General features: G+C 43.1%; 1 protein-coding gene across 1 annotated transcript in view; it reads left to right on the forward strand.

The window, feature by feature from the left end:
- The window catches only part of TMEM178B (transmembrane protein 178B), a 215077-nt gene extending 205373 nt beyond the window's left edge, over positions 1-9704 (forward strand). Inside the window, exon 4 of the mRNA XM_059817199.1 lies at positions 9454-9704. Within this exon, the coding sequence (XP_059673182.1) occupies positions 9454-9704 (251 nt within the window). The remainder of the gene's footprint in view (positions 1-9453) is intronic.
- The last annotated feature ends 3542 nt before the right edge of the window (positions 9705-13246 follow it).

Raw genomic sequence — 13246 nt, forward strand, 5'->3', positions numbered from 1 at the left:
TCTCTATGCTTACTCGTGCACTGAGTACACATTTTGCATTTATTTATTAATGCTGGCACCCATTTTGAAAAGAAAATAGGAGACTCTCTGGAAATATGAAAGATTGCCTACTTTCACTGTATGGGCATCTGTGTGTCACGGCATACTGGCCACTGAAATGCTTTTTTATAATTTCCTATTATAATACTTCTCAAGGAGAACCATAACACCCATCTTTGCATCTCCTACAGCATAAGTTCAAAAGCAGAGTTATGTCCTTCTCACAGAATACTATTTTCATTAGATTCTATTTTTTTCCAGTAACTCAGGACTTTAGCTGATTCTTTAGGTTAATACTGGAAGACCTTGCCCTGAAAAGCCGGGACCTAAGAGTTAACACCTCCAAAAGAGAATGGGAGTGGGATATAGAAATGTTTTTTCAAATCAATAGCACAGCTGTACTGCAGGGTGTAGTCATTCAGAGGTGGGGTTTTTTTCCTGGAAGGAAAGGCACAACGAGAGAATTCATTGTCAACTCCATAGTATTTGATCTCCATGGAAACATTACCAGCTGACTTCAAAGTCAGCCGTCAAATGTGTTGGATTTTTTTTCCTGTGGCTCATTTCTGATGCTCCTAGATGTGCACTTGCACGCTGCAGGGAGGAATACCAACACAAGCAATTCTGGCAACCTTGTACCTGATCACAGAAGAGCATTGGCATTTAGGAGAAGGAGAGGAAAGGCTTTGCAATAAGGTGCAGAGATCTTATAGTCTGGAGCAAAAGACAGGACAAGTATTGTATGTGCACCTATAAACTCATTGTTTTTCAGTCTTAACTCAAATCGGTCTCCCTGAACTTGGTGTACAGTAAATTAAGGAGTCAGTTCATTCTGGCTTTTCAGCAAAAAGAACTGTTCATATTCCTGTGTGTGTTCATATGAAGTCAGCTATACCGACTTGTAATTTCTCCCTCACCAGGGTGGGAGGTACTGACAGAAGAATCAGTAGCTTCTGGAGTTATGATAACAGAAAACCTAGCGAAGTCTGTGAAGGGCATGCAATCTAGTTTGCTTCTCAGGGATGTCCGTAGGTCTTTGGGGGGCTGACAGAAGGTGAATTAAAGTAGAAGCAAAGTAGGGGAGACAGATATGATAGAAATACAAAAGACTTTCCCACCCACAGCCCTGGAAAACAAGTTATGTGTATTTTAAAATTCTGTGGTTGTTCCTTATCCCTTAATAATGTCACCAGGTCTTTGATCTGTTGCTGGCTTCTGAATTCCAATGGCAAGATGCATCAACAAAACTGGCATTTATTATTGGGTTGGCTTTTATAAAAAAATAGTTTGCTGAGTTGTTTGCATGCCTGGCATCAAAGAGGAAAGAAGACTGCACATGCAACAGAAGGAAAAGTAATACTGGCATGATTTGCTAGACAGAAATAATTCTTTACAGAGAGAAAGGGGAGCAAATTTCTGTGTGTGGCAGATCTTGTTAAATGCAGAGGCTGAAGCAAGGTTTAGATTCACCTTCTTGGCTCCTCAGGTTGTCAACTTAGAAAAACAACATTCCCCTTGGACAAATCACTGCTACGCTTGCTTGGTCTGATCTGCCTGGACAGAGAAATTCCACAGAAGAAGCATCTGGACCTGGCAGAAACTAAACGAGTGGGGCCTTCCTTGTTTATGCCCAACCCAGCTCTTCCAGGGGATACAGAGACGAGTCATGCCGATGTACTTGTTTGGGCTATAAAGGCTGCAGAGATATTTCCTCTGCAACAGGAAAGATTTCAGCATGTGATCCTATAAGGCAGTACAGGGTCAGGGTACTTTGTTGCTTGCAAGCATTCACATGAATGATGTAGACTTCATAGTGGTGGCTGGCACTGAGTGGTCCTTGTTGACGAGACAATTCCATCTTATTTTGATTTCTGGCTATTATATCTCAATAACTGGATCACTTAGCACATACAGAAAGGATTTTTCTGCTCCTGGCAGGTCAGCTCAGGGAAACAGTAATAGAGCCCAGAGCCTTTTGCAGCAAATATCCTCAGTTCACATTCAGTACAAACAACTGAAAGTTGTACAACCAAGAAGTCTTTTGGTCACTTGAAAAAAATTAATGGATAGGCTTCTCTCCAGCACCTGAAAGGGAAAATATCTATATCAGGTAGCCATCATCATCCCCCAGAGCTCCCAATGGCTTCTGTAGTAGTGCCTTCAGCAAACAAAAGGATTAAAAAGGCATGCAAGTAACTCTACCCTGGAAGTATTCCCTCTAAGACTATTTTTAGTGGCACACACTAGGCAATGTGGAAGACGGCTGCACTGAATTTTTTTGTGCTGTGTCTGTTCTCCAGTCTCATTTGTCTTGAAGAACATCTGTCTCAAGACTTCACTAATTTAAGGTTTCCTGCAAAAGACAGATTCCAGAAACACTCTGAGGTTCCTTCTGAGGTTCCTTCTGAGAGATGTTCAGTTTTTTGACTGGAAGAAAAAGACCTTACATGGAGAGAGGCAGAATGACCTTGTTGCCAGAAGACCAAATGCAATGATGTGGTGTATGGATTCCCCATGCTATGGGAGATGTCCTGTGACAAGACAAACCCAACCTGACCCCACAAATTTCTCTTCAACTCTGGCAAATGCCTAGGCTGGGAAGCACCTGCCTGAGGTACAGCTTGATGCTAAACTTAGGTGTTTCCTCATCTGGCAAATCTGAGATGTGATGGAGTCATGAGTTTGCTCAGACCTCCAGTGCCCCTTTCCATTTAATCTTTTAGCCTCTGCCTGGGCCATCCTAGGAGTTCCATACTGCAGGGGATGAAAGAAACCTGCCAGCAGCCTCTACACGTTGCCAAGCATGGTGCTTGCCAGCACAAGGATGAAATAATTTCACTAACCTTTGATTAGGCTGTTTCTTCATTTTGACATTAAGAGATCCTCTTCCTTCCTTTTCCTTCTGCTCCCAGTAAAATAATGAATCACAGTCCACTACTACAACTGGCACAATTTTTGCTGCCTCCTCTGTTGTGGCTGCAAGTTCATGAGCCATTATGTTTGTTTAATGGCTGTAGTCAAGTCACTTTATTATTGCTAGGTTATTTTGGGTGGGTCATAGGAATCACCATTGCTAAAGTAATCAGAGGGTTATTCAACTCAGGCTTTGATCAACTCCCCTATTTCTCCCTAGTCCATTTTATCAAAACAATGTGGCTTTAGCTAAGAAGTGTTGCTTTTGCCTTATGTGCCAACTCATGACTTCAGAGGCTGCTTGCTCATAGCTGGTCCTCGCTGGCTGCTGTAGTGCACAGCATGGGTATCCACTCCCAGTGCAGTCCCATGCACCATGGGGTATGTAGCAGAAATGCCACCATGTGCAAATCTGCAGGGTGCTATAATGTGCAATACAGACTGATGTCAGTTGTATCAGCATAGCAAACTGGAGATCAGGCCTCAACTGCTGTAATATTGTTCCATATACTATACTGATTTACATGAACCTAAGGATGGTACCCATTAAGTATTTGCAGTTGTGACAGAGGATACATAGTCCTCTGATGCCATAACATATTATGGCTTGTGCAGCAGCAATTCAATAGGCAGACACCGCTGCTGAAGAAACATGCAGCAGGCATACAGCTCTGGTGGAGTACGGGTGCCGCTGGTACATTTTGAGGTAAGAGGCCAAAGGCCAAATGAAGACCACATTCTGACAGTGGCTGTAATGTAATATCATAGCACCACTATAGACCCTGCAGTTTACTCTGGCTCATGGTATAACATAAAAATGCATTAAGTTCCAATCCAGGTGGGTATATGGTCTCACAAGGACACTGCACTGAATCTCCATCACCCAGTCAGACTTCTCCTTCCATCTTGGCTTTTTTTATAACGGCAATTTTCCAGCAAACCCCTTGTTATTCTGCAACCTATCGGTGATGCTGCAAGCTGCTTCTGCTGGAACAGAACATAATTAAGCAATAATTTATATTCTATGCGTGTATGCACAGAGCAATAAAGTGTTCTCAAGAGCTGTGTGCTGCTGAGGCGTTTAATCCGTGCACAGAAGGAGTTTACTGCAAAGCTGCTCCCTCCAAAAGGCTTTTGTCATCACTGTGTTGGGAGGGAATTCAGTTTATTCTTTAATAATTTCATTTGATTGTGATATAATTTAAATAGCTAATGGTATACACTCCACTTTAGGATCAGATCTCATTTTATTTGTTTGTTTGATCTACCTTGAAAATAGTAAAAGCTAGTAGGGCAGAAAGAAAGTAAAGATAATGTTGTTTCACTTGTGAGATTTTTTTCCCCCATAACCCTATAATAAAAAAGTGATGATAATTAAATAAACTGCACTCCTTCCAAAGACATTAGTGGCCACAAATTGCCATCAATCGCAGCTACTAGAAATACTTTAAAAGGCGGAGAGTAGCATTTGTTTGAGAACTGCGTGGTTTCAGAGGACATCTTAAAATCCATACCCTTGTGCTTCTCTTTTTATCTACTAGTGTTTATAAGTAATACTTGACATTTCTATCTCGGAAAAAAAAACAGAAGGGGAGAAGAATCAGGTTTTTTTGGTTTGTTTACTTTGTACATCTGTCAGCACAGTTAGTTCATGAGTCATTTCTGCCTGTTTTGGGGGAAGGGAGAGAACGAGCGTTGTTCCATCAGACATGGAAGAAATGTTTTCCAAATAATGAGAAAAACCATTTGTAGAGAGGAGGGTCTCAGAGGTGGGCTTTGTGCCTGGATTGTTTTGATTACTGGCTTTTTGGATTTCCCTTGACTTCAGATTGGTGATGTCTCCTTCAGGCTACAGTCAGACACCTCATCCCTGATACTAGGGATGAGGATGTTTAGATGAAGCTCCTGCCAGCGGGGTCTGCTTGTTTGTGCACCAGCACCATGAAGGCTCACCTTCATGTGCAGCATATCTAAGAAAGGCAGCAGTTCTTGTCTCACAAAACACCACAGACCCTGTGAAATCCCTCAAGCTTTATCGCTGTGGAAGCAGAGCCAGGTCTGTGGGTGCAGGACGTGGCTTCTGACATGGTTCAAGGGGACATTAGCGTGAGGCAAAATTCAAATATATTTGGTATGGGTGGTTTGTGTTTAAATAGGTTAAATCGGTTCACTTAACAAGCAGTTCTGCTCTCCCCTGGAGGTGAGGTTTGAAAACTGCAAACGGAAGCATCGCAGCCCCTCACACAGCTGGGATGATTGGAAAGAAAAGGGACATTTACCAAAAAAAAAGAATTCCTAGCAGCAGAGGCCCATGGCTCTGCTTGATATAGTTATGCTTAAAAACACCTACAGCAAAGGGCTCTGACTCATAATCCACACAGAATTAGGCTTTGACCAACAACAGTACTACCTTTCCCAGCCATCCCTCTCCTGACCTTGTCTGCCCATGCAGCAAGGATGTCAGGACCCCAGTCTATACCCCCAGTATATGAAAAATAAGTCCTTCTCTGTCCTAAACAAACTTCCAGTCTAAATGGAAGAGACATTCAGTGTAATGTTTAATATTCTTCTTCTGTAATATGTAAGAAGGAAAAGCACAAATAGCCATGAGGTATTTAATAGCTCAGATTCTCAAACCACTGTTGATTATCAGTCCATTAGCAGGACAAGCACTGTCAAAACCAGCCCAAGAGGAAAGGTGGCTGTCTGATGAAGAGTCAGGATGGCTGTTTGACTGCATGTCAAACAGCAGTTTCTGTGACACAGATATGGCTTTACATGAAATTTCATCTCTCACCTGACTGAAGCATTTTGCAGTGACACATGAATTTCCTTTGTCAAAAACACTGCTGTTGCCTTGTCTCATTCATTAATGTTCCGCTTAGGATGATAACGTGTAAATCCCAGCACAAAGAACTTAGCATATTCTGCTCTCTGCAGCTGCTGAAGGAGATGGTCTTTATCTCCCCCGTCCAGCTCACATACCAGCACATCCCTGGTGAGCTCTTATTGCTGCCTGTCATTCACATTCTGTATGCCAGTGCCACGTCTGGACCACCAGCCTTTAGGTCTGGTCATCTGCTTGGGCCAGAGTTATGGGGGGTGTTTTCCACAATGAAATTAAAGTTTGTATTGCTGCGGCTGCCCAGGGATGTGGGGCATTAGTGCACATGTAGGGGGGCACCTCACTGACGGCAAGAACCTGCCAGGGAAGTGAATAAGGGTTCAGTTTATTTTCTGGGGAGAAAAAGAATCTCAGGGTTGGGGATGCTCATGACTTGCTGCAATCCTGCCGCCTCTGAAGCGCCATGTCCATAGGGCAGGTAGTGTCATGGGCAGGAGTGACACCCTCCCTCCTCCTGCCATGCAAGCTTCATGTCTTACGCAGACTAGCAGAGGTTACGTTTCCAAGTGTAAGCTCAGTCTCTGCATCCCTTCCACCCATGACTCTTTCACTATGATGACCAACAATCGTGCAATTTGCAAGCATGATCCTTTGTGTTATGATTGCCAGTTAATGAGGAAAAGCTACTGAGTAGTCATGAGGTAGTAACGGTACTCAGTTTTCATCAGTAACCCTCCTGGTGAGAGGCCAGATTAACTACAAGTGGGAACATCCTTGCTTGGCTGAATACAAACAACACACAGGATTCGTATAATGGCCATAAAGATTCCTTGAGGTGGTATAAAATGGCATTTTTTGTGTCTGTAATGAATAGCACTAGGGAGGCTGATAAACCTGTGCCGTACAAGTCATCCTGCAGAAGCACTGGGGGGTGACGGGCTGAGTACCGTGCTATGCCTCCTCTAATGTTGTGCATGGCAGTCATTATTTATTGTCATGGGATTAGCACATTCTCTAGTGAAGGGGCAGGACAGGGGCAGCCTTTTTTAAAGAAGTGTCATGCTCGTGATTTGCTTTATTCTCTATTGTTGATACTCATTCTTCTTTATTGTTCATTTGTTATGGGGCAGAATACCCCCAGCAAGGTGGAGTGCCAATAGATTGGGCACTGTTCAAATACAAAGAGTAAGCAATGCTCCTTACATTGAAAAGCTTGTAATCAAAATAGGCAAGACAAAGCGTGAAAGCACAGGGAGTATTTGGAATCCAAAGTTATTTCCTTCCCTTTTGTACTTAGGAATTGCAGCTTCAGTCTGGCCGCACAGATTTTCCCACCCACCTCTCTTAACAATCTTATATTTCAAGAGAGCTGAAATTATCATGTTCTTGCTAGCAAATAGAGGCCTTTCACGTCATTTTCTAACCACAGCCATTTGAAATGAGCCACAGAGCTTCGTTCAGAGCACAGTGGCTCTGATGGATCCTTTTTACCTTGATCCACAAGGTACTAGTCATGTTGACATGTCACACAGGGAAAAACCGCATTCTTGCCAGACACCTTCATGTTACTGCATAACCTAAATGACATGGTAAAACACAGAAAGGGGTGTGTGGTTTCTGATCAAACAACCTGATTTTTGAGTAAGGGATTCTGGGAGGGAGACCTCCCCATTTATCCTGCTCTGTGCTTCGAAGCAGTATAGGACATCTCTGAAGACAGCTCCAGAGCATGTGGTCTCACAAGGCTTTTGCAGAAGTCCAGAGCACTGATTGTAGACTACTTAGGTGCTGGTTAGAGGCAAGAAGGCTGGTTTTATTTAAATAGGCATAGTACCTACTGCAGCAGCTTGCTTGGTCCTCACTGGTACCCTGTGGCACTATCATAATATGAGTATGTATGAATAACCTGGGCCATCTGGGGGGGGGGGGGGCACCCAGAGTTCCCATATTCCCTGACCTTTATAATAGAGACTATCTACAAGTGGCATTCCAAAATGCATTGAAGAAAAGACAGTCCAAACAGACAAAGCAGTGATCAGAAGTGGGAACAGAGAGAGGGCTGTGACGGTGGTCTCACAGCAGGTCCATGATAGAGATTTGCCTGCAGATTCTAGACCTGTGTGATGTTCCTACTAAGTAAAGGAGGTGGGTATGGTGGAAAGTATGGTGGTGTATATACATTCCTATAAATGCCCTCAGTTTCTGAACATAATTCCAGGTGAATTCACCACATAATCTTACCTGTTTCTTCAGAGTGGGGAGTGTAAAATCCATTTCTTCAATGCAACTGCAATTAAAAAGAACAAAGCAGCAGAGAAACAACAAGAAAAGTGTTGCAGAAGAGAAGCAGGACCAGGGGCAGGAAGGAGTAGAAGGGGGGAAGGCCACCAGAGGAAAGGAGACTGACACTAAAACCAGGCTGGCTGTGACTGCTTTGGAGGATCGTGCTGTCTTAGGGATGCGACTAGGAAGAGCAGGAGGTTCCTCACCAGCAGCTGCTAGTGAACAGATGCAGGATGTGCTGCAGAGGTAGCCCATGTAGCATGCTACTGATATGTGCATGAACAGTGGGACGACACATGGGACTGACCACGGGTATTACTATAGCACGCATCCTGTAGGTTGTCTTCTGTGTCCAGGGCTCTCCAGGCAATTCCGAGAGGCCCACATAGGGAGGAATTAGAGAGGAAAAATAAACTACCAACTTTACGTTGACTTTAGTTGTTATCTCTGGAGACAGATGCATAGTGTCTGTAGCTATCCATTACTCGGTGTGTGGGTGGCAACTGTGACATTTCAGGAGCTCAGAGTTTAGCTTTGATGAAGCTGGAGTCTGAAGATCAAAATTAGACTCATCTGGGTGGGCTAAGGCTCAACCTCATCTGATACGTCTGTCTTTCCATAACACTTAACCACCTGACAGAGTTATGAAGCCTGTCCTCGCAGTGTTCTCAGGAAGAAATGAAATATTGCTGCAGAGATGCAAAACAAGAACAGGATATTTTGAGGATTTCCCCAACACTGCAAAGGGCATCTAGATTGGGACTGGAGTCATGCAGAGGGCAGAATCTGAATTTTGTGAGGGATTTTAAGATTTTGACAGTGGTATTTAAAAAGGGGGTATATAATGAAAGATTTTAGATTTTGATATAAGAATAAAATCTCCCAAGTAATTTCAAATGTACATTTCGATAGAGCCAGAATATGTCAAGTATTTTGTAATATTTTCTTCTATAAAATCCATCACTGAAAAATTGAAATTAAGCAAAAAATTCGAGCGTTTTTCCCCAAAAAAACATTGAAACATGATGATTCACTCTGTATTTGTCTGAAGCCGAATTCCAGAAAAATCAATGGTTCATGAAGCATTCTGGCTCCCAAGGGAGTGCTTGTAACGAAAAAACTGTTCCTGTTGAAGTTTCTCCATTCAGCTCTGTTCAGCATCAGATCAATATTCAAGGCTCTGGTGGCTCTCAGTTCTTTCCCTGTGGAGCTGCTAGACTAAGCCACTTTCTATACAAACATTTTCCCTTAGGTATTTCCTTACTGCTTGCACCAGCTCTTCTCAGGTGACTTGGAAAGTGGTATGTCTGTCACTCTTCTAACTTATTTTTGTTTTTTTCCTTCCTCCTTCTCCCCTTCCCGCTTTCCTCCAGGAACCTTCTGCATCATTTCACTGTGCACGTGCGTGGCTGGAATCAACTTTGAGCTCTCCCGCTACCCCCGCTACCTGTATGGACTTCCCGATGACATCAGCCATGGCTATGGCTGGTCCATGTTCTGTGCTTGGGGGGGCCTGGGCCTCACTCTTATCTCTGGCTTCTTCTGCACTCTGGCCCCTTCTGTCCAACCTGTCCCCAGGACCAACTGCCCCAAATCTAGACCTGAGAATGGGACAGTGTGCTAAAACAAATAACAAACAAATACACACACATATATATGTCTATGTATACCTATACATGCATATATATGTGTATATAATTATATATATATAATATCTCAAATTAATGCCAGTGCCAAGGTAGAGCTGAGTCCAACACGGCACTCACATCTCCACTGGACTCTGTATTGCTTCGTTCTTTCTCATAGCAATGGGAAAGCTTTTCTCTCACATGGCTCTTCCATCCAACTCTTAACTTCAGCATCACACCTTAGAGGTCAAATAAACATACAGTTGCACCTACCTACTGCCATTTGGGAAGAGGAACAGGGGGTCCGTGTGGGGGATCTGGAACCAGAATCTGTATAGGACATGGAGGGTGGGGGTGGGGGGTCAAAAAGCCTGTCCATTGCAGCCAGAAGGGAAAATGCAAACAGCAAGCAAAGGAACAAATCAAGCATTTGAGCCACCTCTACAATGTATATCCTCAAGGCCATTGTCAGAAACCCACCCACTTTCTTTTTCTTTCTTAAAACAAGTTGACAGAAGCCTGCCCTGTCATTGGTTTTCGGGGTTTTTTTTATTTTTTGCTTAAAACACAGAAAACAAAATGGACAGAACGTGTGGGAAAAAGCAGAAAAGCATTTTCTCTTTGCCTGCCAAACTTTAGAGAGAAGCAAACAAGTGAAAATAATAATGATAATAAACAGATCTAACAAAATAAAAACAGAAAACAACAGAAAAAACTCCATGAGGACATCTCAGCGGACTTTCCAACAATGTGGTTTTAATCTTCCAGCTGCCTTACATCCAGGCTTACAACTGAGGCTGAACTGCTAATGTAAATGCAGCAGAAGGCCTTTTGAAAATGCTGTGATACATGTGTGTATAACTTTTTCTTCCCTCTTCTTTTATTTATTTTTTTTAAGAAAAAGAAAAATTTAAAACATTGCAATGTGATTGTCCACTAAACCATCCATCCTGTGTTTGTGGCCCAAGACTGAGGCACCGCAACTGCAGAAGCGTGAGGAAAGCTGTCAGGTCTGAGACAGCATGTCTCTTCTGGTGGATTTCAGGATGGTTTTTTTGTTTTCACGGAGCATCTGAGAGTTCAGGATGGTGGATCCAAGGGAAGACTGACCAGGCAGAAGGGAGGTGGCGGGAGCCCTGGCAGTTGTTCTTCCCAGGTATTTGCTGGAGTGGGATTTCATCGAGTTTCTGTTTTGGATGTTTAAGACAACTGGGCAAAAGCCATTGCCGAGAAGAAAAGGGGAGCTAATTTTTGTAAGGGAGAAGTAAGAGACGCCTCTTGTTGTGTTCATGTATGCCAAATAAGACCTTCCCACATCTTGTCTTTGGAAACTGTCCCGGTTCACTGGACATCTCCACTCTCCATTTGGGAGAACTGTGTACAGATGGAAGCAAAAGGGTCAGATGCAGAGAACGGAAATCCATTTCCCATGAGCTCAAGCTTTGTATGATATAATTGTGAATCCACAAATGGGACTCTCTCTCTCTCTCGTTTGGTCTTTCTCTTTTTCCTGCTACTCCTCTTCCCCTTCTCTCCTTTTTCCTTCACTCTGCTGTTCCCATCATTCAGGTCATAGGTCCCAGAATTGCTGAATGAACAATGAAGTCTGGAGAGGCAGGGGAATGCCAGTAGGGGAAGCAAAGCATTTTGGCTGTGAGGGCAGCAGGTCCTTGCAGGATAACAGTGGCTGAGGGGAGAGTGGGGAGGAAGGGCCAAGGGTGTAACTGAAGAGGCGATGACTGAATGGCCATATGCAGGAGCGAGGGTACCACTGACAAACCTACAGGCAAAGGGAGACAGGGCAAAGAAAAAAGTCCTCCCCAAAACCAACCCAACCCAACATGCTCTTAATTCAGGGACAGAATCAGCAATCCTTTCTTACATGATAGCTGCATGCCATCAGTCCTCATGAGTCAAGAAAAATCATCCTCTGTGTCTACAAAAAATCACCAGGAGAAGGAGGCAGTCTGTTGAAACTGTGCCTACTGCACAGAAATGAAGGCATTAATTTCCAGGTCATGCCATTTACACAGCTGGCAAGAAACAGTATTTTGCTCAGTTAAAAAAAATCCAACCAACCAATAATTGTTATGCAATACTATTGCATAGCCAGCCATTCCCCTTCCAGGCCTGCTTCCCCTCCTCATTACACCTTGTGTGATGATGTTGCTTTATTAACAGTGCCCAAAGAAACGAAGTTTCTGGAGGGCACTTTGGAGTAGGGTAGATTTGGGTTTTTTTCATTCTTGCTCAACTATGTAGCTTTTGCTTTCTCTGGTCTACAAATTCCCCAAACATGCCAATGTCAGCTGCCAAGCCAGTCTGTTGCCACTGAAGTGCCATCCCTGGCAACTGAAGTTTTGTCATTTCATTCTCCGTTAGATCTGACTGGAGAAAGTATCTATTTATTCATATTGAAAATGCCTTTTGAAGAAACTTCCTTTTTAAGTAGATTGGTTTATTTCTTTTTTTCTGGCAAGGTTTTCAAATAGAGTGGTTTTGAAAAGCTTTGAAACAGTTTGACTTTGCAAGTGCCTATAGGTAAGGAGGCTGATGAATTACTATTGGAGTGAAGAAGGAAATTAAAAATAAAAACAGCTCTTGGAAAGCTAAATGAAAACAGAAAGCAGAAAATCAATAACGGAAAAGCAAAAGAGGCCTATAAAAAAATTTGTGAAATTTTTCAAAATATGAACAATTTCGAGAAAAAACAACTTCTCATTAAGAGATTAATGCTTTAGAAAAACGGTAATTGTTCCATTAAAACAGCTTTGAATGCAAACTTTCTACCCCCTCTGCAGTGCTGAGTGCAATAGGGAAGGTGTTTCATGTGAATACAGATACCTGGAGTGACCCAGGTAAACCAGGGCACAGATGTATCTAGCTGTAGTCCACCATCAGGCCCTGTGGCATGGAAAGCAGTACAACAGCTCCTGTGATGATGTACAGTCTTGTGTGGTCCATGACTGGTCACAGGGTGTATTCTTTTACAGATAGAGTTATGAAAAAGGTATAGCAGTGAGATTCAAAGAAATGGAAATAATATTGCTCTTTCATGAATTTTCAAAGCTTTCCTTTCTTTCTGCAGCTGGTGTGAAAATAGTTCTGCCTTGATGAAATATTCTCTGATGGTGTTGGTTTACAAGCTGTATATGAGCCTATGTGTTTGTTTGTGTGTGGCGATGGTGGCAGAGGGTTACAATTACTTTTATTTACAACAGAAAAGGGTTAACTCTGGATGTTTAGGCCAGTTCTGTGATTTTCCACTCACTATAGCATAGCCTCTTTAACGCCTGTGTGGCTATGAAGCATCTTAAAAACTATGGGAGTAAGTGTCTGAAGCAGCATATGATCATATAACCTTAATCTCAAACTGGATCCCCAAAAGGACCATTTGTCCAAACACCAGTCCTCTCATCTTTGCCTCAAATAAGGGCAAAACCCCTTGGGATACTGTGAATTTCCCTCTGTGCTACTTGCAGAACCCAGAGGAGCCCTGCGTGCTTCGATACCCTTGAAGGGGGCTCACAGCCCCACC

Source organism: Gavia stellata, chromosome 4 (assembly GCF_030936135.1).
Source record: "Gavia stellata isolate bGavSte3 chromosome 4, bGavSte3.hap2, whole genome shotgun sequence".
Lineage (NCBI taxonomy): Eukaryota > Metazoa > Chordata > Aves > Gaviiformes > Gaviidae > Gavia > Gavia stellata.